The sequence below is a fragment of the Alligator sinensis genome, unplaced genomic scaffold, assembly GCF_000455745.1.
Source record: "Alligator sinensis unplaced genomic scaffold, ASM45574v1 scaffold1992_1, whole genome shotgun sequence".
Classification (NCBI taxonomy): domain Eukaryota; kingdom Metazoa; phylum Chordata; order Crocodylia; family Alligatoridae; genus Alligator; species Alligator sinensis.
This window is the reverse complement of record NW_005843341.1, coordinates 124,796-150,297: the sequence shown is the minus strand read 5'-3', so window position 1 is coordinate 150,297 and position 25,502 is coordinate 124,796. Positions and strand designations below refer to the sequence as shown.

Sequence of the window (25,502 nt, the reverse complement as noted above, 5' to 3'; positions counted from 1 at the left end):
TAGAAGGAACAAAAGACGAAAGGAGGGATGGATGGAGGAGGGATGCGCGGAGGGACAGATGGAGGGATGGACGGAAAGAGCAAAAGACCGATGGATGGATGGAGGGAGGGAGGAGGGATGCATGGAGGGGCAGATGGAGGAAGGGAAGGAAGGAGGGATGGATGGGTGGGTGGGTGTCTGCACCAGCAGACAGACAGATGGGTGGGTGGATGGATGGATGGATGGCCAGTGGGACGGATGGCTGGGCTTGTGCAGGGAAGCATGTTGCATCCTCCTTGCCCCCTCGGCAGACCCCAGGCTGTGGGATCGGAGGCTGGAAGGGGAGAGCAGCGCCAGCGACACCTGCTGCGAGCTGCTGGCTGGGAGAGGTGCGGGCAGGAAGAGCCACTTCCATGGGCTGACGTGCACAGGCGAGGAGGCCCCAGCTCTCTTCTGCTCCAAGGCCCCTCCTGAAGTAGTGTCCGCACTGAGCTGCTGCTCTGGTTGGGAGATATCTCGCCTCAGGCCTGTAGTCGGGGATCAGATGCCTTAGAAGGGCCTGTTCCGATGATCCTCCGCCTGCGCTGGTGTGAGGTATGGGCCATGCCCTAGTCCAAGTGCCACTGGTGCTGCCTCATTGCATCAGCTCTGCAATGTGGAGTTGATTCCTTGCACACGGGGCTTGGCTTGCAGGTTGGAGTTGATTCCTTGCACACGGGGCTTGGCTGGCTGGGTCCCCCACTGCTTGGCCTCTTGATTTGAATACAGGAACACCAGATGCTGAGCTGGGACTGTTGCAACATTTACATTTTAAATAAAGCAAGCTCTGTACGACTTCAGGGACCCATCTTCCATTGGCCTGAGATCCAGCCACAGTCATTAGAACACTTTTCTCCAGGAAAAATCAGTCATTTAAGGAAAGCAGGTGCATAAATATCCTTCTGATTTGGGTTCAGTCAGACTCCTTGCTCACCAGTCAGCATTCATGAGGAAGAAAGGTATAGTGATTAGAGCAGCAGGAGACTAGGAGGGGGCACCCTTATAGACTTTTCTGAACTCCAGCACTTGCTATGTGACCTGGAAGTCCATTTATCTCTGCATCAGTGTATCTGCCTGTAGCAAGGATACATTAATACGCCTGGGTTGTGAGTGCTCAGAATTCAAACAGCACTCTGTGGTGCCTAAGTGTTCCTGAGGTCCTCCCCCAAGACTACTTCAAGGTCTACATAACAGTTTAGGAGCATGAGCATGACCAGGGAATCATAAATCTGAGTTTTTGCAGTAGCACTGGAGTGAGGCGTCCTGGGACTCTAGCCCTGATCTGCTCTTCAGCAGACTGGAGACTTGAACGGATCTCTGCACATCTCAACATAACTCCTGGCCAGACCTTATCTCTGACATGGACTATATTGTCCTTCTCAGGCAGGATGGAAATAACAGAATTGTAATGTTAGGAGGAACTTTGAGAGTTACCTACTCCAACCCCCTGTGTAGATGTAGGAGTTCCAATTCCTGCATAGGTGCCTATTCAACCTCTTGAATCTCTACTGAAGGAGAGTTTCGCAGCTTCTCTAAGCAGTTTGCCCCTTTATCCTACTACTCTTATTGTCAGGAAGCTTTTCCTGAGATTTGAGCTAAATCTGCTTTTTGCTGCATCTTAAACCCATAGCCATGGGTCCTCCCCTCCATGGTGAGGGAACATGATGTTTCTCCATCTTCTTTAGGGCAGCCTCACAGCTGCTATCATATATGCCTTTAATCTCTTCTCTCTGAACTAAATATACCTAGTTCCTTCATATAGCTTGGTTTCCAACCCCTTTATTATCTTTGCTGTTTACATCTGGACTGCAGTTTCTCTACATCCTCTTTAAAATGTGGTGCCCAAGACTGCACTCCATTACTCCAGCTGAAGCCTAGCTAGGGTATGGCAGAATGGTACTATAACTTCTGTTGTCTTGTGTACAACGCTTTCATTAATGCAGCCCAAAATCGCATTTGCTTTTTGTGACAATATTGCATTGCCGATTTTATGTTGTGTATGTGATTTCCTCATAACTTGTAACGATCTTAAAGATGCACTGGAGAGCTTCTGGTGAGAGACGGCTACTTTCTGGCTACCGCTTTCTTATGCAAAGACCAGTATCTAGAGCACTGATGCATTTCAACCTGATAAATGATCATGGAAGCAGTGGGCGATTGACCTACTCTAATTGATCAGATTAAGCCAGACTTACCGAGAAGAACTGACCTCACAGCTTCAGCAGTGAAGGACCTTCATGTGGTCTGGAGTCAAGAAGGTGAAGCTCTCTGCAAAAGTATGGACCCATCAGACCTGCATCGTTCCAGTGTTTGTGTATGGATCTAAGCATGCATAATGATTGGGAAAGATATCAAGGGACTGGAAGTATTCCATCTGCTCTGCCAGAGACAGCTGCTTGGAATAAGCTGGTCTTACTTCCATGGCAGTAGAGGTAGCAGAGAGAACTGACCTTGGGAGGGTTAAAGTCAAAACAGTTTTCAGAAGAGAAAGCTCTTGAAAGTTGGGCACTGAAGATCAGAAGGGGACACAGCCCCCCTCCGTATTAGAAGTGGCTGCGAGGTCATCCTTAGTTTACATCAGATAAGTGAGAATCATGTGAAAACTGATTCTGAAGTTGTAATGTACAGTCATGGACAGTAACACTGGACTCCTGCTGTCTTATGTTTAATTGCTACTGCTGCTTCATATATCTTGTGGAAACTGGAGGGGGAGATTCTTGAATTGCTGCTAGGAAGAGCTCTGTTTCCCTCCTGCTGGAACATTATGCTGCTTTGAATAATAGGAACGGAAACCTCAGTACATGTAATGACATATAACAACATACTGTTGGCAGGTATTAATTATAATACTAGCACTACCTCAGCTAAAAGGACATTTCTTCTAGCCCAAGCTCAGAGAGAGGCTCTGTAGTTCTTTTCCCAGACATTACACGCTGCATGATTTAAATACTTCCTTTTCAGATATACATGTCATCAGTTGCACATCCAGAGACTGGAAAAAGAGATGTTCTTGTTGAAAATTCATCATGGTGAAATGTATTTTTCATCTAGATGCTGCTGAATACTGTGTCATAAACTAGCCCTAATGACAGGTTTATTTTAGCTTCTGTGTATCCTATAGACTTGTCAATGCTTCAGTTTGTTAAACCTGTAGCTTTTCCAGTGTAAATAGTGCTATAGTGTAAAAAAAAAACCTCAGATGGAGCTCCCCCAGAGACTACCCTGTGTTTACCGCCTTTCCCAAGGGCCAGACAGAGAAGAGCAAATGCTTATTTCCTTGCAACCCTGTTGAGAATCACTGCCCTAGAAACATGGCATTAGGAAATGGGAAGAAGGGGTGTAGGAGGATGAGACAGAGACTGCTACTTTTTGGAAAAAAAGAAATGTAAAGACTACATGTAGAGGACATGACCTAGAGTAAGTGGACAGCAAGTAAAAGGGGTGGGGTGGGGGGGGAGTAAAGGCACTGAAACTTTAAGCTGTAGGTTGCAACAGCAGTTTGACTTTGGCTAGTAGCCTTAGTCCTTGGACGTGGAGAAACTTTTAAAATCTTCCATGACTTACTGTGTAGCTGGCATTGTAGCTACTGGGGACTGAAGTGCCTGGGGGTGAAACTTGATGGAAATTTTCCCTGAAAATGAGAGTACCAGAAGTGTGAGGTGGCTTATGATGTCTGACTTACTTTTGGTTTTTGCCCTACCTAGACTGAAAAAGCCCTTTCACTTTCAGTTCTGTCTGCACTTCAGGTTGTATCTGTGTAATGCCCTTAAAGAGACTGAACCCTGCATACACTAAACACCTGCGGCCTCAAGGTTCACTAGTGGGAGCAGATTAGTAGTAGCCTACCCTTAATGTTAAGGGAATTCATTAAAAACATGAAGGGAGCATGTAGGTAGAGCAATGGTATGGGAGGCAGATAGAAGATACCAGTAGTTAGATGATTAGAGGTCTAGGTGAAGCTTTCTCACTTGAAACAACTGTAACTGCTTCACATCATTACTGCATTGTTACTAGTATATTAAAACATTGGACTGCTGACCTTTTGCTGCTCTCAGTTTGAGGTTAAAATGCTGCTTGATCTCACTGCAGTGCATGGGGAACGATGGCTTGGGGAATGATGGCTTTTGTAGCATGTCAGATCAGGGTACAGAGACATTTCTGACAGAACGAGTTGCAATACTGTATAAAGTGAGAACCCACCAGGCCTTTTATGCCCTTTAGTTTGTGTCATGCTGTCTTCACTTACAACAGAGCAAATTGCACAAGAAAGGTTGCTGAGATAGAGCAATACTGAATGGGTGTGCCTGCTAAGCTTATTCTCCTTGACTGAGGTCGTTTAAGTAGTTGGGCACAATGATGATAGGGCCAAGGAAGTGCATAGTGTCAGCTGGATGAACCGCACAAGCTGTGTGGATAACAAGGACCCCTGGAACAAGGGTGCAAGGAAAGGTAATACTGACTTGTATTCAGACAGCTGCCCTACTTCAGGGGTGCTCAGATAAGGCCTGCAATGTTGTGTCTTCCAGCCTGTGGAGCTCCCCACGAGTCCAGAAATATGGTGGTAGAGAAACAAATTTCCAGACCCATGGGGAGCCCTGGGCTCTACATGTTGGATCATGTGCCTGATCCCAGGACACAGGGTCAGGTGGGGCAGCACTAGGGCCCAGGGCCCAGTTCTGGCATGTGGGGGCCCAATCTCAGTGTGGAGGCCTTGGAGGGTGCCTGGGGCCCAATCCTGGTGTGCGGGACTGGCTCCAGGTCACTTATCTGGCCTGTAGAGCCAAAAATTTGAGCACCATGGCATGATAGGTAATTGCTGGGGTTTCTCTTGGAAGCAGTGTTTTGAGGACTGTAATCAACTTACCAGCTCCATGCTCATATGTTGATATTTTGCACTCCTATGTGTCATGGCAAAGAACTGTCTGTAATAGCCATAGAGTTTAGGTCTCTGAACAAATATAAAGTATTAACTTAGGGCTTGGACAAATGTACACTTAGAGAGGCTTCAGAAGGGATAGGGGAGCTGCTATTCAGGACAGGGCAGCAGCCCTTTTTGTTGTAACACCATGCAGCCAATTCTTTTAGCAGGTATGCCATAAATTAGCCTCCTTGGCTGGGGTGCAGGGTGCCTCAAGATGGGGCAACAGGCAACTCTGGGCTGGCTGCTCTCCTGCCTCCACATGCCTCAGGGCAGGCACTTTTTTCTTCTTGGACTGGGAAATCCTGGTAGCAGATTTTGCCCTGGTGCTGCAAATTAGCAGCACCATGCATGGTTTAATGTGCAGTGTGTGCAGTTTGTGGCACCGCACATGCCTGCACATCTGGATCCAGCCCCTGAGTCTGCCCTCCCCTACCTGATCTGCTGCTTTGCTTTCTGTTTCCTTTCCACTGCTGTGTTGCCTGTCCTCTCCCTCTGCTGTGTGCCACATGCAGAGGCTGCCCATTCCACGGGTTGGTTACCTCTGCTGTGAAACTTGCATGTACGTGATACTGTAGTGATCCAGGTGAGCTAAGCTACCCAAACTTTGACCCTGGAGGGGTAGGATGAAAGCTGGAGTAGTTTTGCAATACACTTGTAATGCTACAGAATCATGCTCTGAGCAGCAGCTTCCCATCCCTTTTTGAAGCCTCTTCAAGTACACATCTGTCCATGTCCTTAGTTAACCAGCGCCTTTTTTTTTTCCCGCTGAGGGGAAAGAACCATCCGTTGACTATGTTGAAGGATGACGAAAATAGGAGAGTTGTTATCAGAGAGCCCAGATACAGTCCTCATTTCTCTGTGTCACTGTCTTCCTCTGCTTTCTGTCTGATCTTAGTTTTTACTCGTACTGTATCCACTCTGTTTGATGTGGGTACAACAGATTCTCAGTACATGTACAACATCGAATTGACGGGGAACAGAAAGTTGGTTTTCTGTGGAAGTAAGCAACTCATTCTGGGCCCTGTTTTAATTTAAACACAGTGTTGGAAATAACATCCATTGTACATATTCTTGTAGCTCAAAAAATGTCAAAAGCAGGACACTTTAGTAGTAAATCAGCACAAGATGGTTCTTGAGGAAATTCTATGCAGTTCCTGTGTCAACAAATCCTAAATGCGGTGTGAAAAACTGCCCTGTCCCGTGGCTCATGGGATGCCCCTGGTGTCACATTCAGTGTTCTTAACACCTCTTTTCTTTGTGTCCCCTTCTCTGCAGAGTCAATGCCTGCGTAGATGTGGTCCTCTCTGGTGTGAAGCTGTTGCAGGCGCTTGGTCTTGATCCTGGGAATGGGGAAGATCATGCTGTTCTGAATTCCAAAAAGGACCTGAAAGAAGCGTTTTCTCATTTCATGCAAAAAGGGGCAGCTGCTGAGCGCTTTTTCAGTGATGCAGTGTCTTTCCATCACATTGCACAGGCAGCCTCTGAGTACCCTGGAGCACAGGTAAGTTTTTCATCTTAAGGCCACACTTGAAAGCCTTGTACAGTTATTCACGGCTCTTTTCATCCTTGAAATGCATGGGGAAGAGATTCAGAAAACAAATTTTGTTTTGCTCTTTTAATGTATTAATGAACCTTAAAAAAATCTACCTGTCAACTGATATCCCAGATTTCAGTTGCTTTTTCTCTCCCCCTTCTGTAACCTTCCCAAATATGAGTTGCTTATGCTTTAGCTCTATTAATTTGAAGAGAATCAATGAGAGCAGGTCTGAAGATGTCCGAAACATAGGTAAAACCTTATATTTTATGGCAGCAGGACAGGGATGACACAGTATAAACCGCTCTAACTTTTCTATGTGGTGCAAGTGGTGAAATTACAGATTTAAGAATAATGATCTGGAAACCATTTCCATATACTTCAACAGCTCCATAGAGCAAGATTTGGAAGTGTACATCTAGCTCACTAATTAAAAAAAGTATAACTTGCCAAAAAAAGAGATTAAATGGACAGAATTCAGGAATACTTATTGGATGAACAAATTGATTTGGATAGTGCACTGGTCTACCAGAAGGCAAATACTAGCTAACTAATAAGCTGGGACAAAAATTACTGAATTTATGGAATTATTTTGGCTTCAATCCCTCTAAAGCACTTTATCAGCTTTGTTGGCATCCCACAAGCTATTGCAGATCTACAAAACCTATTTAAAGTCATCAGACCATGCTAGAGACTAAGCATCTATAAAAAAAACTATTGGAATAACAGATTGCACATGCATGTTTGATCCATCTTGCAGCTCTATGTGGGAGGAAACGCTGCTCTAATTGGCCAGAAGCTTGCAACAAATCCACACCTGAAGGTAAGGCTTCCAAAAACTTGGTTTCCTTCATTTGTTGTCAGTAGGACTAAAATCACTTTTATGTTGTATAATTGAAAAATTCCTCTAAGATTTCATTTTTTAGTGGAGGCAAACACTGCTAGCAAAGTTGCTGTTAATTGATGTTACACAAAGGAAACAAATAGCTGGCTTACACATTTCTCTGTATCTCTTAAACTTTGTAGCTCAGTAACAGCATTCTCTTTTGTGTTCCTCATGAATTACTGTCTTCCACTCATCTGTAATTTTATGTTGATGTTATCTTTAATAAACCAAATATGCATGATTAGGCAGTTTTGATCCTTCATTAATTTCGGCTATTCTTTTGGCAAGTTCAGTGAAACGCAAGACTTCTTTGTGGTGCAGTGAGTGAGCACCAGATTGTTTGAAACCCATTCACCCATGCATTTGATTATTCAGTTCCTTGTTGGATCATTAGGGAGCTACTGGTACAATTCTGTTTAACCCCCTGATGCCTGAAGTCAGGACTTTCTTACCCCACAAGTGTTTCACAGCCATTATTTACAGAATCGATCTGATTTGTTTGTGTACACACACGTGTGTGTGTGTGTGTGTGTGTGTGTGTGTGTGTGTATTACATTTCATACAGAAGCTTAGGTACATTCTTTGACAAGCAAATGAAGCCACTGGGTTAATACACTACCAGTTCATCATTTAAGGTAACACTTCAAATTTGAAAAGTATCTGATAGGCATTTTTCCACAATACAATTATTGCACTCCTTCAGAAAGAGAAGCCTTTCCACGCATGCTTTTCTCAGCCGAGATTGAAGTAGTAAGGATGTTGCGTGTTAGGATTAAAGGGATTGTTGGAAAAGTTTTTAGAAGCTTGGCAGCACTTGGTCATTCGCCCCTCACCTCCATGGGCACCACATTCATTATTGAGATGTAAACAAGTTTTTTAAAAAAGCATCCTGAAGAAAGCCTGTTGCCTTGTCTGCATATGACACACATATGTGTTTGTACTAGCCAAGGAGATGAGCAGATATTGGACCAGTTTGCAAGCTGATACTTGATCTTCATATATTTCTGAAAGGAACTCAGAAGGAGATGCAGAAATGCTTATGGATCCTAGGTCCATATGGTTCATGCCAGTCTATCCTTGTTAATGTGTGTTCTTTTGGCTTCTAGGTCCTTCTTTGTGGCCCAGTTGGTCCTAAGCTCCATGAACTACTTGATGATAATGTAATTGTCCCACCAGAATCTATGCAGGAAACTGATGAATTCCACCTTATTTTGGAGTATCAAGCAGGTACTTTGCCCGTTATAAAACATTGGAAGGCTAAATATTTATTGGGTCCAGTTATATTCCCGAATACACTGTTCTGTAATGGTTTTCAAACTGTGGCTGGACTGTGGAGCCATTCTTTGTTACAGTGGTGAAACATAATTTGGTCTTTGAACAGGGAAAGGTTTACTGTTAGTTGCATGCCTGTCAATGAAACTTCTAGGATTTCTAGATGCATTAACTCAGAAAACAGGTGACTTGTTCATGTAGTAGTTCATTAAACTTTGAGTGTACTGTTATGGTGTAAATTCAGCACCAGTCAGAGATGCAGATGCCAGAACTGGGAAGGGCAGTGCAAACCTGAGAGGACAAAACCACACTGCAAAATAGGCTAGAGAAAATAGGGCAGAAAAGGAAGGGAGAGTCCTACAAGATACTGAGATAAGAAATAATGGCTCTGGAATTTACCAACCACATCCATTGCAGCAACACAGTACTGTCCTTGTCTGTTTATATTGGCTTAATTTTCTTTTACAGTCAAGTTTTTATTAAGCATAAGAACATATAAGAAGACGAGAAGTGCCATGCTGGGTCAGATCAATAGTCCATCTAGCTCAGTATCCTGTCTCCAACACTGGCAGGAGCCGATGCTTTAGATTAGAGGGAGAGCATCAAACTGTGTATGTACCTAGACTAGAGTAATTTATCCTCTGTTCATTACCTTCCCTGACATCTGCCATCATCCCATACCTCGTTATAGTAAGTGTATGGGAAGTGATTACCAAGGTGTGCTGCCTATTAAGTAGCTTATATAAGGGGAAACTACAACATTATAGTATCTCTGCCATTGCACTGTGACCCACCATCAGTTAGAACAGGGGTGTCGAGTTTATCTGGTCCTGTGGGCTGGATGAGTGACAATGGGTCCATGGACCCCTGTGACTCTCCCCCTCCCAGCCCCCTCATGCCAGATCCAGCGCCCACTTCTGCTACACCAGGATCCGCACTGCATGCAGCATGTGAATCCCAGAGTGGCCAGAATGGGTGCTGCAAGTAATACATTCCAGCTGAGGCAGTCACCACATGTAGCCTGGATCCCAGACCAGGCACCATGTTACACGTGCCCACCCTGGCTGGACTGTCACCTACAGTACCTGTTTCAGCTGCTCCTGAATCTCTTCAATGCAGCACCCACGGTAGTTGCTCTGGGACTGTGCTGTGTGCAGTGCCTGCTTCAGCTGGTCTAGGACCCACCACTGTATGTGGTGTCTGTGGATGCCACATCCATCATTTGTCTCAAACTGGCTGGAGCAGGCACCATGACTATGGACAGATGTGGGGAATAAAAAAGTAAAAATGGACTTTACTGGAAGAAGCAGCACCTTAGTTGGACCCAGCTCACCCAACAGATGTAAAGATCGCACACTTTAGCAGGCCTTTTTGGCACTTCTATGTTTATTAGATAAAAACACCAGAAAAGTCCCACTAAAGTGCCTGATCTATACAGATGTTCTGTGAGCCGGGTCCAGCTAGCACAGTGCCTTTTTTTAGCATGTGCTGGGCTCGGTGTGGGGGTGCACTGAGTATAAAATAAAGTGCCATTTAAACATTTTTTTTACATCTGTAAGGAGTCCTTGTGTAGTGCATGTCTGGGGGTGCCTGGGATGGGTACCATGTGCAGCACAGTTCCTGGAGTGGCAGGAGCGGGTGCCATGTACAGTCCGCATCCCAGGCCCTGCCCGCCAGGCTGGTTCAGGTCAGTTCAAATATAGAGGCAGCACTGGGGTCAAGTAATGGGGCTCTACGGGTTAGATTTGGCCTGAGTTAGAGGACTGATCTTAGCCATGGTTTGGGAGACCACTATGGAAAGCCTGGCTTGGTGATAGGTAGCACCAGTGATTTCAGGACCTGGCATCTATTTTTAGGAATCATGTGACTAAGAATAACTTTAGATACTGAGCTTCTAAACAGAGCCATTTTGACTAAAGCTAGAGGTCTGTTTTGTGGTCATTTGCATATCCATTCTGTGCTCTTTCTAGGAAGAGTATGAAAGCTTGGATTAGACCAGTATATGGAGAAACTGCATCTTGCCTCCTTAATCTTCACTATCTTCTTTTAAAAAGTGCTGTTCTAGCTGATGCAGACTAGCTGCCATGTTTTATACCAGAGGTTGCATGTTAGTGATGGATAATCCTGTATGGTCTTCAAAGTGTTCTGGTATCCTCCCGGGTGAAGCAGACTAAACCAAGAATTCCTGTATATGACTAATTATTAACTGTGTCTGTTCTCAAATCGGGGGGGGGTTGGGTTTCCTCTACTTCTGTCTCAGGAGCAAGTCTGTAATGATAGGTGACCACCTGCAGGCTAGACATCCAATTTTCATACCTAGAAGCTGGCCTTTTGATAGAAGATCACTAGTCCAGAGTCTTCAAGCTCTGCTTTAGATTTTTTTCAGCTGTAGAAGAGGGGACTTGGGCTACCCAGTAATAGGTCCTGGTTGATAGATCATAGAAAAGTAGGCTGGAATGGACCTTGGAGGATCATCTGGTTCAGTCCCCTGCTTATCGTCTCTATCTAAACCATCCTAGTGTCTGTCTGACCTGTTCTTAAAACTTCACAAACAACCCTCTCACTCAGCTACCAGTCACTGTGCCCAAAACATCAAAAACACTGTAAGTAAAGCAGGAGGACAAGGTACTTTTAGTGTCCTCACACCGCAAGTACAGGAGTACTTATAGAAATTATAGTTAAGATACCTGCTGAACAAGACCAACGTATTTGTGAGATGATTGTCCTGCTTTTTTTTGCAAATCCAATAGGGATTTAAAATAAACCAGCAGAGTATGGTATTTTAAATAGCAAGGTAAGAGATGCCTTGTTTAAAATTCTAATGTATTTCTGGTTTTGTAATATGTTTTCTAAACTTCCTGCGAGTCAGTTAGTTTCAGAACTGTGCAAGTTATCAGCATTAGCAGCCGGCACTGGGAGGCAATCTGATAGCTTCATCAGTTTTCCAGAGCTGAGGTAGCCTGCTAGGTGAATAAGCATCCTAAACCGTTTTGAAGGTCTTATTTTCCTTTGAACTGTGGTTTGTATAAATGTTGTCATCCTATCAGAGTTCTGTCAGCTGTGTAAGCCAAAAGCTAATAATCTAAATAGACTCATCATGACTCTATAACAGCTGTAGGCATGGATCAAGTATATATCCTAAGCAAAAAAAAATCTTAGCTTACCAAATATGCCAATATTAAAAAGGACCCTAAGTACAAAAGGAGGGCACCAATTGGCCTGAACTCTCTGTCTGCGCATAGCTAACAAATGACAGAATAGTCAGCTTTTTGCACCATGAGCAATGAACAGGAGAGAGAAGTGGCAGCTGTGCTTTCCAGCTCAGCTGGAAGATCATAGTTAAAAAGCTCCATGTATGGTTAAAAAGTGTATCCTTTGTCGTATTTGCCAGTTCTATCAATGCCCCAGCACTTACGCAAGCCTGGCTGATTAAACTTTCTGATATTTCCTTTTTTACTGCATTCTGTTTTGTACGAACTCAGTTTTCCATCTAAAGAACTCTTGATGTAGGTCAGTTAATGACAATTGATGACAGTCAATGGAAAACACACAGGTAGCTTCAGGTAGATCTTGTTCTTTCCCTGCTTCTGCAAGCATACCTGGAGTAGCTACGCCATGTGGAAAAGGAGCACATCCTTGTCTTCTGGGCTTTGATTTGTTGGAATACACGGCTCTGTAGACCATAAAATCCAGCCCTAGATAGAATTTAGTGCATGCTTCGTTGTGCAGTTCATTACTGCCCTTCAGGAAAGTTTTTGAATTGTTGCTGGATAAACTATAGCAGAAAGCAGCCTAAGAGTTTCTATATCGGGCAATGGCCATATTTACTCTCAGATATCTAAGAAGGGCTCTGAGGTCTGAGCGAACAGGCTCCCACACTAGCCCTGGGATTAGGTCAAAAAATACTCTTGGGCAGTCTTTCATCCTGCAAAGTTTCCTCCTTTCAAATTACAGCTAACAATGCAATTAAAAAAAAATATCTTCTGTTACTTGCTGTCTCTACATTTGGCTGCCTCTGTTGCCTTCATTCCCTTAATCCAACCCATTTAACATTGTAGGTGTGGGGAAGCTGTCTTTGTTTTGCTGTGGTACTAAGGCTGTATCAATGAACACTTGGATATCAGTGCAGCTGCCCAGTTGGCATGGTTTACATAATCGGTGTCCCCATTTGGCAAGTCTTTGCTAGTTTAATTGTTTTCCCTACCTCGCTGGGCTGGGTGGAACCATTTTGCGTGTATTCAGACCTGAGTATGAAGCACAGCTGAAGTGTCTGGTACTGATCAAACTCAAGTTAGAGCCCTCTGCAGGGAGTTGCCTTGTTAGGAGGAGTGATGACAGCCCTGACTGATGCTTGTATTTTAACAGGAGATCAAAAAATAGCCCTCCAGTTATCTGGCTCGATTGTTTTCTTTGTTGACTGGGGATTTCTTCCTAGGTGAAGAATGGGGACAGACGAGAGCTCCCAATGCCAACCGTTTTATTTTCTCTCATGATCTGTCAAATGGTGCCATGAATATGCTGGAGGTGTTTGTGGCGAGCCTGGATGAATTTCAACCAGACCTTGTGGTACTCTCAGGCCTTCACATGATGGAAGGACAGAGCAAGGAAATGCGTGCAAAGAGGCTATTGGCGGTAATAAGAAACCCAAGAGGCAGAGCACTGTATTGTCTCTTTAATTTCAGTCCCAGTGAATGCTGTAGTACAACCCCTCTTTCTAAGATTTCAGCTTCCAAATACAGGGTGTCTTTAGACAGTCCCTCATCCCACTATTGCAGGTCAAAGGCATATCCTCTTAGACTCCTCAAACCTCATGATTATCCCAAAGGTTCAGTGGAGATCATCTAAATCCCACGTTGTTGTTTCTTGGATTCAGTGGGCTCTGTCTAGGAGAAAGACACCACTTTCTGGTGGCCAGGGTGGAATAGATTTATCTAAGTACTAGAGCTACATCCAATGGCTGAATGCATTGTTTCTGTTCCATATATGACTATAACCAAGCCTACAACCAAGACTCATGTTTTGTAGGCAGCAGGTATATCAGGTTATCCAACTGGGGCTTGAGGAAGTCGCTATTTTTTTTCTTATAATAGCATCCTGATTCATTGAGTTCTCCTTGCACTTCAGGGACAAACAATCTGTGGCTACTACAGGGTTGGGCAGTCTTCTGTAATAATCAGTTAAAAAATGCTGAATAGGGCATGGATGACAGTCTGATACCTTTTTCCTGCTTAGAGATTCTGAAAGCTAGAGCCTTTTTCTTCCTCAGTACAATATGTTTTCTTCTTTGACCCTTTGCTAGGCAGGTCACTTAAAAATGTAATTGCATCCAGACAAATACGCTAAATAGTACTTATGTTTCTGAGCTAAACACCTTTGTTCTTAATACGTGTGTTCCTTTTCTTTCTGCAGGCTGTGACTTCCCTCTCAGATATCCCCACTGATATTCCTATACACCTGGAATTGGCCAGTATGACTGACCAGGATCTTATGAGCAAGATTATGCTTCAGGTAACCAAAGTGATGACATGCCCCATTTCATCCTGCCTTTTCCAGCACTGTTGCAGTGGGTGGGTGGAGGGTGGTGGGTGATTTATAAGTGGAGACTTAGAATTGGGACTGTATTTTGGCACTGCTCTTCTAGGATTACCAAACTCTATGTGCACTACTTGGTTTGATAGTGAAGTGTGCGGTCCTTAGCACAGAGAATATGTATTTTTTGAAAACATCTTAAGGGAGCACTCCATTGAGGAGGTGTCATCCACTGCCCTCAGCTGCTCAGCATACTGCTTTCTCTGATGTATTGAAAATGACACACTGTGACACTAAATCAGGTTTATGCAAAACTGAAAGTGTTCAGCATCTGCAGTCCTGTGACTTTCCCCAGGGAAACACCATGTATTCTACAACTTCTCATACTTCCTTGTTGTTCAAAGTCATAAACCTAGTTTTGAACCACAGTAAGGATATGACCAGAGCGAGCGTCCAGTTGGAATGTAATAAAAAGCTCTGTACAGTCAGGTATTTTGATTTGAGCTATTTCAGCCAGTTGGTACAGATTTAGCAAGTTTATGGTATCATGATTTGAGCTGGAGTTAGTTACAGAACCATAGGCTGTATCCAGGTGAGCACAGCTGTGCAGTATGTTGCAGCACCACACACTGTACATTCATGCATTCCTCACGTTGCTACCTTACAGCACAGAGAGGGAAGGGGGGGGGTTGACCCTGGGAGATCCCAGGGTCAAAAAAAAAGTATAGGGAAAAAAAAGCAGGGCAGCACATGAGTGCCGCCCAAAACTGGAGCCTGGTTGGCCAGAGCCATACTCCAACTGCTGACCAGACTCCTAGCTGCAGGAGCACCATGGCTACAGCTTCCCCAACCCTCAGGACCCCAGGTAAGGCTGCCGGGGTAACTGGGGTAAGAGCGCACAGGCATTCCCCAGGGACAAGCAGCAGTGGCACAAGGTGCTGCTGCTGCTTGTCCCCGGGGAACCAAGTGTCCGTGCTTGTCTGGACATGGCCATAGGGGCTGTTGCAACATCTTCCAGATAGTAATGCTTACAACTCTTTCAGTGTTGCCAGGTCTCATGAGAAGAAAAAAAAAGCATGATACTGCCTTTAAAAACAAGCCCAACCCATTTCAAAGAGAGGGGAGTGGGGGTGCTTATCAACCACGACTCTCAAAATATTAAAGCAACTTAAAAAAAAAAAACAAGCCCAATTTTGCTTCTTATAAATGGACTTGGCAACACTGAACTCTTCCTCCTGTAAGACGACTTTATTCCTTTTCATTCCCAAATAACTTGTGCTTCACAGGACTTTGATGTGTTTGCTTTCACTGTTGACAGCTAATGATATGGAAATTGAAGAATTGAAAAATGGAGGCTAGAGAAAGTGAATTATGCTAAACGAATGTGTCCGATAGCACATGAAGTTTCCTGCAGGAATAACGTCTTTGTGTGTCCCTTGCTGCTGGGTTTTTGTCAGACAGAATTGGGCTTTGACAAGTTGGGATGGGGCTCAATCTACTGTCATGGAGACCTTCCCTTTCACTCTGTCCCCATGCTACTCAGTTGGGCAGGAGAATGCCTGGCTGCTGCTTCTGCCTTTGTGTACACCTATAGAACAGGGTACTTGTGCTCAAGTGTATTGTTCAGCCTCTCCAAAGAACCAAATGTGCTCAGTTTCTGGCTGTAAAGACCTATTAGGGGACCCCATGAGTACACTGTGAGGTATTGCTCTTAATAGTACCCCCTGAAATAAGGAGGGATGGAAATCTAATTGTCTCCATAAAGAAAAACTGTTGTTCACTGTTTCTGTTAGCAGGTCTTTCCCCTGGTGAACTCTATTGGGCTAAATGAACAAGAACTGTTGTTCCTGACTCAGTCAGCTGCTGGTCCTCACGCCTCCCTGACCTCCTGGAATGGAGTTCCAGATGTGGGCATAGTCAGTGACATCCTGTTCTGGATCCTGAAAGAGCATGGAAGGACCACAGACAAACTGTCTGATCTTACCCGCATCCATTTCCACACACTGGCCTACCATGTCCTTGCTACTGTGGATGGGTATTGGGGTAACCAGATTGCAGCTGTGGCTGCTGGAGCCAGAGTGGCGGGGACACAGGCTTGTGCCACTGAGACCATTGACACTGACAAAGTCTCTCTTAAAGCTCCCCTGGAGTTTGTGACCTCCCAGACAGAGACAAACACCAAAATCTCTCTCAATCCAGGGGAGCCAGTGGCACACTGGCAGAGGGAGGGCATCTCATTTCATTTCACCCCTGTTTTGGTGTGCAAAGATCCCATCCGGACTGTGGGACTTGGAGATGCTATTTCAGCTGAAGGACTCCTGTATTCAGAAATATATCCTCAATAGACTATGGAAACAAGACCCCCTTTTCATCCAAGTCTACATGATGTCTGAGGCACCACTGTGTTCTCATAGGATTCCAGACTTTAGGGGTGTTAATCAGTCTCTGGATATAACCTGAGAAGAGCCAAAGAATAATTCCAGGTATAAACATTCCAGCCACTACCTGGCAGTGACTTGAGAAGATTTCTCATTTTAATGTAGAGGTTTTAGTATTTTAATGTGGAGACCAGCTTTTCTTTGTCTTCAGCTTGTCATGGGGAGGGAAACTGGTATCAGAATCCTTGTTTGGTAATTTGTTAATTTGAGCCAGCCTTGTCTGTAGCGCTTGAATGCATGGCAGCCAAATGGAGAATTTCACGCCTATGGATCTCAGAGAGAACACAGCAGTCCTCAGCCCTGCCTTGCTTCTGATAAAGCAAAAAATAAAAGGATCTTGCTTTATCTTCTAGCAGCATATTGCTACATGGCAAGAGGAAGCCTTCCACTTGCTTGGTATTATGATTAAATTGTTTATTGACACAATTACCTCTCATCCTGAACACCCCAAACATTGGAGGAAGCCAGAGGAAAGTGCTGAACTGTGATATGTACTGTACTGGCTCCCCCAGATGCATGGAGCTGGAGAGATCCTGATTGAAGATTATATAGGTTGTTTGGCTACCGGTCCCCTGTGTAATTGGGGATACTTAAATGCACCCATGTTTTCTGCCTTTTTGGTTTCTGGGTAGGTCTGTGTAAGACAATCAATCACGCTTAATATTTTCAGAGGTTGTTTAGTTACTTATCTTCAAAGTGAGCCATGAAACTAAACCCGCATTAGCTATCTGGAACCACCCTGCTTTTCAGCCAGTGAGGTTCATGCCTTTTTCATCTGTATGTTTGTTAGTTTTTGCCTAACCTCGTCCTCCAGTTCGTGAATAACTACTGCTGCTGAATACTTGTTTTGGGGGGGTTTTTTGTGCCAGCACAATCATATAATGCTCTTGGGCCAGCTTATCTTACATGATGAGGGGGACATGTTCTTCTGGGTGGTCTCTCTGGAGACAGAAGTCATTTTTGTTTACAAAATAGCTGAACTGCACTATCCTTGGCACGTTAAAATTTCTCCTCAGCCAGTGGTCACAGATGCAAGGAGGAAGCTTTTCAGTCAGATTCGGGGAATGTTTGTTTCTGCGTGTACACAATTTATTATTAGGGGCTCAAGTGTGGATATAATTCCACTGCTTAAGTCACAAAAAAGGTATGCATGTCTCATCATTTGATGCATAAGAGGACTGCTTTGTATCACAGCATATCTTGCTGAGAAGTCATTTATGAAACATTTCCATTTTCATCCTGGTACTAGCATCTCCTATTTCTAACACTGTAACAGGAACTTCTACAAGAGGCTTTTCAGAAACTCTGGGCATCTCCTTACACAGATGTGAAATATGAATTGACTTTGATTGTAAATTCCATATGATTGGCATGTCTGGGAGATCCTAGATTATAAAATAATTAGTGGTAGGGGCTCGGAGCCAGCATCCATATCTCTGTTGCAGATGGGATCAATCCAGTATTGCAGAGGTCAACGCTGCAATCTGATTCACTGTTGCTCTAAGTAGCAGTTTGTTCCAGGCAAAAACAAAACTGCTACAAGGGTCATAGACTCTTAGAAGTAGAGACGGACAGACAAACTGAGGAGGTCAGTGTGAGGATAAAACTTGGCAGCTCTTACAAGCCCTTCCAAACACAACATGTGGAGGTGTTCACAAAGCAACCATTGCTGGCTTCTCCAGGTTTCAGAGGTAACAGAATGGTGCTAAACACTTTCTGAGGAAAGTCCCCTGTAGCACAAAGGCCGGACAAAAAAATTGGCTCTGTAGTGTGCACTTGTAGTTGCTGTCTTGTACTAGTTTTGTCTTGGGTTTGATGCTCATTTCAGTGAGGCTTCTTAATTACGTGGACATTTCTTTTGTTAGTGTGATTGTGCAGTATTTTGCAGCCCTTGAACATGTATTGAATGAACTCTCAACAATAGAGTCTTAATCTTAAAAGGAATGTTGAGCAACATACATCCTGCCTTTATTCGTCTCCTTATTTTGTGTTTATGAGGGTCTTTCTAAGCCAGTAATACCTTTCTCTCTTGGACTTCTTGTAACTTGTAGGAGCTGTGCTGTTCTGTGTTACCACTTAATGCTGGAAAACTAGTCTCTGCACTGAGTGTGGGCAGGAGTCATGCACTGCTTGAAGGCTTGGCAGCTTAAAATTAATGTTTGCTGGCAACTTTCACAGCCACCAGATTCAATTAGTGAGAATGATCCCTAATAAATGTGACTTGATGATTCATAAATTTTACTGCCATCTCCCTGGCTCTCTTTCGAAACAATCCAAAAGATAGCAAGGGTGAAGCTCTGGAAAGCAGCACCCTACAGCTTTGTTCCATATTTTCTTATTTTCTGTGCCCTAAAGCAAATCACATCTGCTTTGTAGACCAAACAGTGGAACGTAAGAACATAAAATTAACGCCAAATATTTGTCCTATGTTGTAACATTGTGTCTACAACTTCCTTGTTGCTGTGCACAACAGCATTTAGTGTCAGCTGATCAAAACCCCTTGCTAGTTTGAATAGAATTTGCTGAACAGTAGAAATGGAGAGGTGTGGGGAAAGCTCTAGACAGCCCTAGGCGGGCATTTCAGTTATCCCTGCTGCAGTACCATTGATGCCAGCTCTAAAATACTGTGATCAACACTGCCTTATTGCTAGGAAATGGTCTAGAACAATTTTGAAACATGAGTTAGCTCTATTCTGTGAGCATTTCCCCCAAATTACATTTGATTTCCTCTCCTCCCCCATCCTTCTTTCCTTTCTTTGTGGAACATACAAGCTCTGCATTGTGGGTACACAGATAGGAGTCAGTATGTTAGCTGGACAAGGAAAAATTAAATGGAGAAGCAGAGATGTATTGAAATCATGATTAAAACTACCTGGGTTTTCATACACATTTTTTTCTGTCTCCTCTTCTCTTCCTTCCTCTGCTTTTAATCATGCCTTGAAACTCTCACCGGTAGATTAGTCAAAGCTTGATAAGCATGAGGCTTCTGAAAAAGCAGCTTTCCAGACAGTAATCTACATTCCTAAGTAGCATGCTCAAGAATTGTCAGTGGCATTGATGAGTACCCCTCATGTCCTCATGGACAACAGCATGGTGTTGAGCCAGCCTACCAATGGGCGCGCGTGTGTGTGTGTGTGTGTGTGTGTGTGTGTGTCTGACTGAGATGCTGGGGAGTGTTGTTGATTTGTTCACTTATGCATATTTGAATCCCATGGGGAAGAAGCTTCCTGTGTTTCCTATGTTCAATCAAAACAAACCACCATTCAAACCTTGTTTTAAAAAAAAGGAAGTTTTTGGTAACACTGCAGTAGTGTGTTTGCTTGTAAAGATCATATGCTGAGTAGCCTTGGACTTGCAGAGCTGATTACTGTCAAGATGGCAATGTGTAACCTCTCCACAGTGCTCTTTGTGATGTGATTGCTGCTCTGCTGGGGGGAGCCCAGTTCAAATGGGATCCAAAGACTCCTTTTTATAGACTGCTTCCCTGCCCTACAAAGATGCTCAACATGTGTCTGAGTCGCAATGTTTTTGGTTCTATTAATCTTCTCCTCTGTGACACAGAAAAGCTGATTAGGGCCACACGTCCTTTACTAGCTTTAAAAAACAAAACATTGCCATTTGCCTTGGCTTTTAGCCTGTCTCTGCAGAGACTCCTCCAATGATTGAACTTTATCTGTTGTTGACACTTTATAATCTCATCCTGCCCTCTGCTGCAGTTGTGGAGATGCCAAGCCTTTTTGTCTGCAGACCCCTGTTTCCTTTGCCAACACTTAAAGTGAAACCATCTGCAGCATTTTCTCATCATTTGTTCATGCTTATTATTTTATGAATGGCTGGCTTAAGTTATGGTCAGTTTTGGTTTTCTTTTTTTTAAATGAAGTGTACTGCAAGGGACTGTAAGAGAAATAAAGGGCATATCCTATGTTAGACTCTGAAAGCCACGTGATGGCTGTGCTTAGCTGTTTCACACATTGTAATTATGAATAATGACTGAGTAATTATGTACCACAGGCAGTTTTCCAATCATGGACTAAAACTTGTTTAAATGATTACTGGGAACAGACTTGAGAGTATGACAAAGATAGCATAATCCATTCTGGTTACAGTGATAAGATGTACCGTACTAATGTTAATGCCATCACACTCTTGGAGTGTGCTGCTTAGCTGGAAGTGAACACTACTATCAAAGTAGAGACAGCACTGTTGGAAATCATGCCATTAGGTCTCTGTGTTAATCTCTCCCTATCTGGCAGAGGTTCAGGTACATGCATTTAAAGCAATCCATTCTAAAATAGTGCTGTTAACTTCTTTTGGGCCAACACGTGGTCTGCTACCATGCCTACTGGGGAAAGACATTAAGAACTTAAATTTTTACTGTAAGTGGGAGGGAAACCCCAGTAACTATTCATTTTCTTTGCAGCAGTAGCCAGCTCACTTGTTAGCAAGTACACTATGAACACAGCACCTGCATGCAAACCCTTATTTCACAAGTCACACTAACTGCATCTTTCACTGGGCCAAATTATGTTAGTCAAGTAAGTTAGGACACATTAGTAGGATAAACAGTAAGATTAAACTAGTGAATGGCAATGATGCCATCTCTATTTTTGAACACGGATACTACTTTCACTGAGTAATAAAAATATAACAATGTGTGATTTAGAATGGGAAAACGTTAATATATCAGCTTGTGTACTAAGCATTTACCACAACAATAGAATTGCCTAAGCGAAGCAGAGAAATTAATGTCTGTTGGTTATTAGTCCCATCAAACAAGCAGTAGCAAAGTAAAGACAACTACCCTCAAAAACAAAACAAGAACTTGCACAGAGTTTCATCTGTTTAGTGTTAGGACTACTCTGTACATTGCATATTGATTCTAATAGCCAACAAGAAGAAGAGCTTGTATGCATAGATTGTGGTTAAAATGCTGATTCTGTAAAGAAAGATGCTAATAAGCAGTGAAAATGCCTATAGTAAAGTGCTGTTAGCATTTGACTCCAATATGTGGCTGATTCTATTAAGCAAAATTATAACAACTGATGGGCACTAATGCGCCTCAAAGTATTTATTTTTTCTTTCCACTAAGTGAAGCTTTTTAACTTAGAGCAGGGTACTCTCTCATTTGCCAGCTAAAGGAGAAGCCACAACAAAACTGTATCTGAATGACAAATGTGAGACTGGGTATGTGTCCACAAATACCTTGGCTACAGCGTAAGCCAGGAGCTGAACTTAAGCATGTTACCTACTCTGTTGTAACTATCTGTATGCATGTTCTCTCCCTATGGAAAGTGGGGGATAGGGTACCTCACTTTTGCTGAGGAGTGAGCTACCTGCAGGGTAAGAACATATGCATAAGATAGTTACCACAGGGTAGTTGATACACTTAAGGTCATCTTAGTTTACCTTGTAGTAACTTGTGTACATGTACCTTGTGTTAGCAAGAAGGCCAGCATATATGAAGAGCCCCCTGTCAAAGCCTTCCAGTTGTTAATGAAATTGGAAAGGCTAAGTGGGGATATTAAGTGTACACATCTTGGCTGCCTTTTGGTCTTTAATATGCAAAGCTTGTGTGCTTAGGATGGGGACAAACTGAAGTTGGAAAACTAGTAACTACCAAGGCTAGGATCTAAGGGTTACTTCTTGAGTGGCGTGGAAAAGAAACATGGTCTTTATGTCTGTTACTAGTGAAGAGTCCTCCTACCTAGAGTCCACCTCCTAGAATGCTCTACAAGATGCCTCTGTTCTACTGCGTGCTGCCTCCTCACACCCAGGTCCCGAAATCCTGAGGGTCATCAAACTTTCTTTCTGGCCAAACTTTATTTCATCAAACTTGTGCCAGCCATATAAAACAGTTCCCTGGTCTGACTGGAGGTGGCTGTTTAAGTAAATTCTCTGCTACAACAGAAGGTGAAGCTTCTTGCATATCTCAAACGGATATCAACTGTGATCAGCCTGAATTCTCAGGGAGTTGTTGGTCCAAACTCCTGTTGCAGGATGTCAGACTGCTGAATGCTGGGAGCTTTGTGTTTCCCTGGACAAAGGAAATGAATGCAGGTGGACTGGAGTGCATGCAGCATCTGCCATCTCAGTGCCAAGAAATAGGAAAGGGCATACATTTCAAGCAGTAAACTGTAATTTTTAAAACTGAAGCATGGTATCATTCTGCCAGGAGAGTGGCTTACAGCAGCAGAAGCAGGCAAGCACTGGCAGCTAGTGGAGGAAGAAACTTGTTAAAATGCAAGAGCCAAATACCTCCCTTAAGAACTTCTCAGGAAAGCTGCTGTTAGCCAATGCAAACTAAAGTTTGAGTCTAAATTTACTTATTGTGTGTGTGCACATGCAGGGGGCAGGGTTCTTCCACCTGTATCATTCCTATTAAGTACTGCCACAGGAAGTACCATATCTGTGCAACTTTGCTTGAGGAGATGGCAGTACCTTCCTTGTGATGAAACTAATATAAATGGTTTTTACTGTAAACATTTTGGGAAGTGAAGTACTTTTTAAATTATGTGCTTTCAGTTTTGCCATGCATTTCTGTATAGTGCTTGTCTCACTATTTTAGTAAAGCTTTTCTTGCATTCAGCTTACAAATTTGTCTGTCTTCATACAAAGGACCCTGCCAAGGGAAATCCAGCCTGTTAATCAATGACACCAGGTGTCTGACTTCTATTTCTGAGCTACTCATTTTAGCCAAGGGTCTTTGTGTGACCTCTGCCTCTGAATCGATTGTGGCACCTCTTGCGAGGTGGAGGACACCAAAATGTTCTTGCAGCCTGGTCTAAAGGGTGTGACTATGATCATAAAAAAGCAGATGTCTCCCATGTCCCTAGAAATCAAACCCATGACACTCTTAGATCAGCTGTTTTTTCCATTGCTAATGTCTGTTTATGAAAGAAGGAAAATCATTCAGAGATCATGTTTTGGGGCAAAGAGCTGGTCTAAAACATAAGGAATGGATCTACCAAACTCCTGTTACTTAAGAACACAAGTCCCACTGAAAAATCCTGTTCTATACTCTGCCTTAGTTTTTGGATGAAAGTCAGCCCAGCCTCATCCTTGCCCCAGCACCAAAAGTCCACTGTAAAGAGATTTAGATCCAGCTACTGAAAATCCAGTTTATATCACAAGACTCAAAGGCCAAAACTAAATGGTGTCAATTCCATTTATCATCTTCAGCAGCTATATCTCCAATTGTATATTGAAATGTGTGCTGCCCTTCAGTCCAAGGCTAGAGAGTAACACGGTCCTGCTGTCTTTGATTTGCTTCTCCTATGCACACTTCCCCCTGAAGGTTATTTTAAATCCATCTTTCAATACCTCTGAACTTTGTAAACATACTACAAACACATGTGCTATGTCAATGAAATCGTGACATTACAGAAAACTTCAAAGCAGACCATCATCACAACTATAAGCATAAACAGGAGCTCCAAATTTCTGGGGGGATATAACTGACTATTCCTACTGTCTTGTAGGCTAAGAATTGCTGCTCTTTGTGGTCCAGATAAGTATCCTGAAGTTTGGCAGAGGCTGCTTAAATCAGTCAAAATAGAAAAGCTGCTTCAAAACCTGCCAGAAACTGCCTTAAATAAGTCCTTATTCCTGCCCTTCTCTTGCTTCTTCACACCTATTTGGTGTAAAGACTTAGGTTACCAAGTCCTCTCAAAGCAACATGTTACAGCTTGGCCATTACTTGGAGGGGAACTGCAGTCTTCCTGTTTCAGTTGGGCTATGGGATTTCTCTGTTACAGGCACTGTCAGTTATTGATCCATGCTCGGGTAAATTACTTTTTTTTTATATAATACTCAAACTGAAATGGCCATCACCTCCCTAGCTGGAATGGAGATTTTCCTGGGCCTCAGCAGCAGCTGTTAAAGCAACATTATTTTGCTCACTTCAGTTTTAAGCCTTCTTATAGCCCAATTTTGCTGGATTGCAGTTTCCTTAAGATATACAGGTTGTTTTTTTAAATGTTCCTTTTTGTTTAGTGCTTTCACAGGGCCACCTCTCTTTGCCATCAGTTTATTTAACTTGAATTAAAATGCAAAATCGGGAAGGAAAGTTAAGCTGAATTTGCCTCTGTGTTACTTTGCATGGCAGTGCATAATCAGACTCAATAGCCGGTGTTAGCCCTGACAGAAACCTGGCCCAAACTTCATTTACATTCAGTAATACCCATGCAGCTCTGCACGTTTAGACTCAGAAGGTGAACAAGATGGACAACTTGACTTTTGGAGGTGGTGGGCACCTGCTGCTCCAAACTGTCATTAAGATCTGTGAATACTCTTAACACCTGTGAAGCTTGTCCCATAGTTCCTGTGACAACATTATTGAAGACGCCTTGCACCTGTTGCATTTCCATGCTTTAGACATTAAATAATCACTTAAATTATAATTAGCAGCAATGTGCCCTGTGGGAGTGAAAGAGAAGGGCTCCAAGAACAATTCTGCTTTTGAGGTTTTATGCAGCAGTAGTTCTACTTTAATTTGTAGTCAGGAAATGGTTATTTTGGAGGAACTGTGGCACCAAGAACAGGCCAGGGAGACATGTCTTTAGTAGTGAAATGGATGGGAGTGTAAAAATCTCATTTTCTTCAATTTAGTCTCAGTTTAAGCTAAAAGAGCCTTTGAAAAACTCCCATGGCCTCAAGTGGGCATTTATGTTCCTTGCTCCATTTAGATGTGGAGTAGATAGCCTGGCTGCAGCTGCAAGGGCAGTTTCTCCTGAAGGGCCAGATCAGTCAACACGTGACAGTTGTCTTAACAGAAAACCGTAAGCGAACTAACTGGCATAACCCTTAGACACCTAGGAGATAGAGCCTGGGCCCTGCTGTGTCCTTTCCTGAGGAAGGAATATGCACAGGATCTTATATCAGACCTCTGCAAAACAGTTTACCACA

General features: G+C 43.4%; 2 protein-coding genes across 4 annotated transcripts in view; one reads left to right on the top strand and one right to left on the bottom strand.

Moving 5' to 3' along the window:
- The first annotated feature begins 964 nt into the window (after positions 1 to 964).
- ADPGK (ADP dependent glucokinase) lies at positions 965 to 20,769 on the top strand. The gene is made up of 8 exons (XM_025194915.1): positions 965 to 977; positions 4,440 to 4,467; positions 6,215 to 6,440; positions 7,234 to 7,296; positions 8,466 to 8,586; positions 13,067 to 13,263; positions 14,041 to 14,139; positions 15,954 to 20,769. The coding sequence occupies exons 1-8, from the start codon at positions 965 to 967 to the stop codon at positions 16,503 to 16,505; spliced, it is 1,299 nt and encodes a 432-aa protein (XP_025050700.1). The 3' UTR covers positions 16,506 to 20,769.
- BBS4 (Bardet-Biedl syndrome 4) overlaps positions 6,415 to 25,502 on the bottom strand; it is a 93,556-nt gene continuing 74,468 nt past the window's right edge. For 2 of the 3 annotated variants that reach the window (XM_025194913.1, XM_025194914.1), the window contains one exon: positions 6,415 to 6,504. The gene's annotated coding sequence lies outside the window, so the exon portion shown is untranslated. Of the gene's footprint in view, positions 6,505 to 20,914; positions 22,633 to 25,502 lie in introns of those variants that run through there. The other variant, XM_025194912.1, reaches the window with a different exon arrangement.

Coding starts and splice junctions, on each gene's coding strand:
- ADPGK (XM_025194915.1), top strand. Junction 6,441..7,233: donor CTGAGTACCCTGGAGCACAG/GTAAGTTTTTCA, acceptor TCCATCTTGCAG/CTCTATGTGGGAGGAAACGC. Junction 8,587..13,066: donor TATTTTGGAGTATCAAGCAG/GTACTTTGCCCG, acceptor ATTTCTTCCTAG/GTGAAGAATGGGGACAGACG.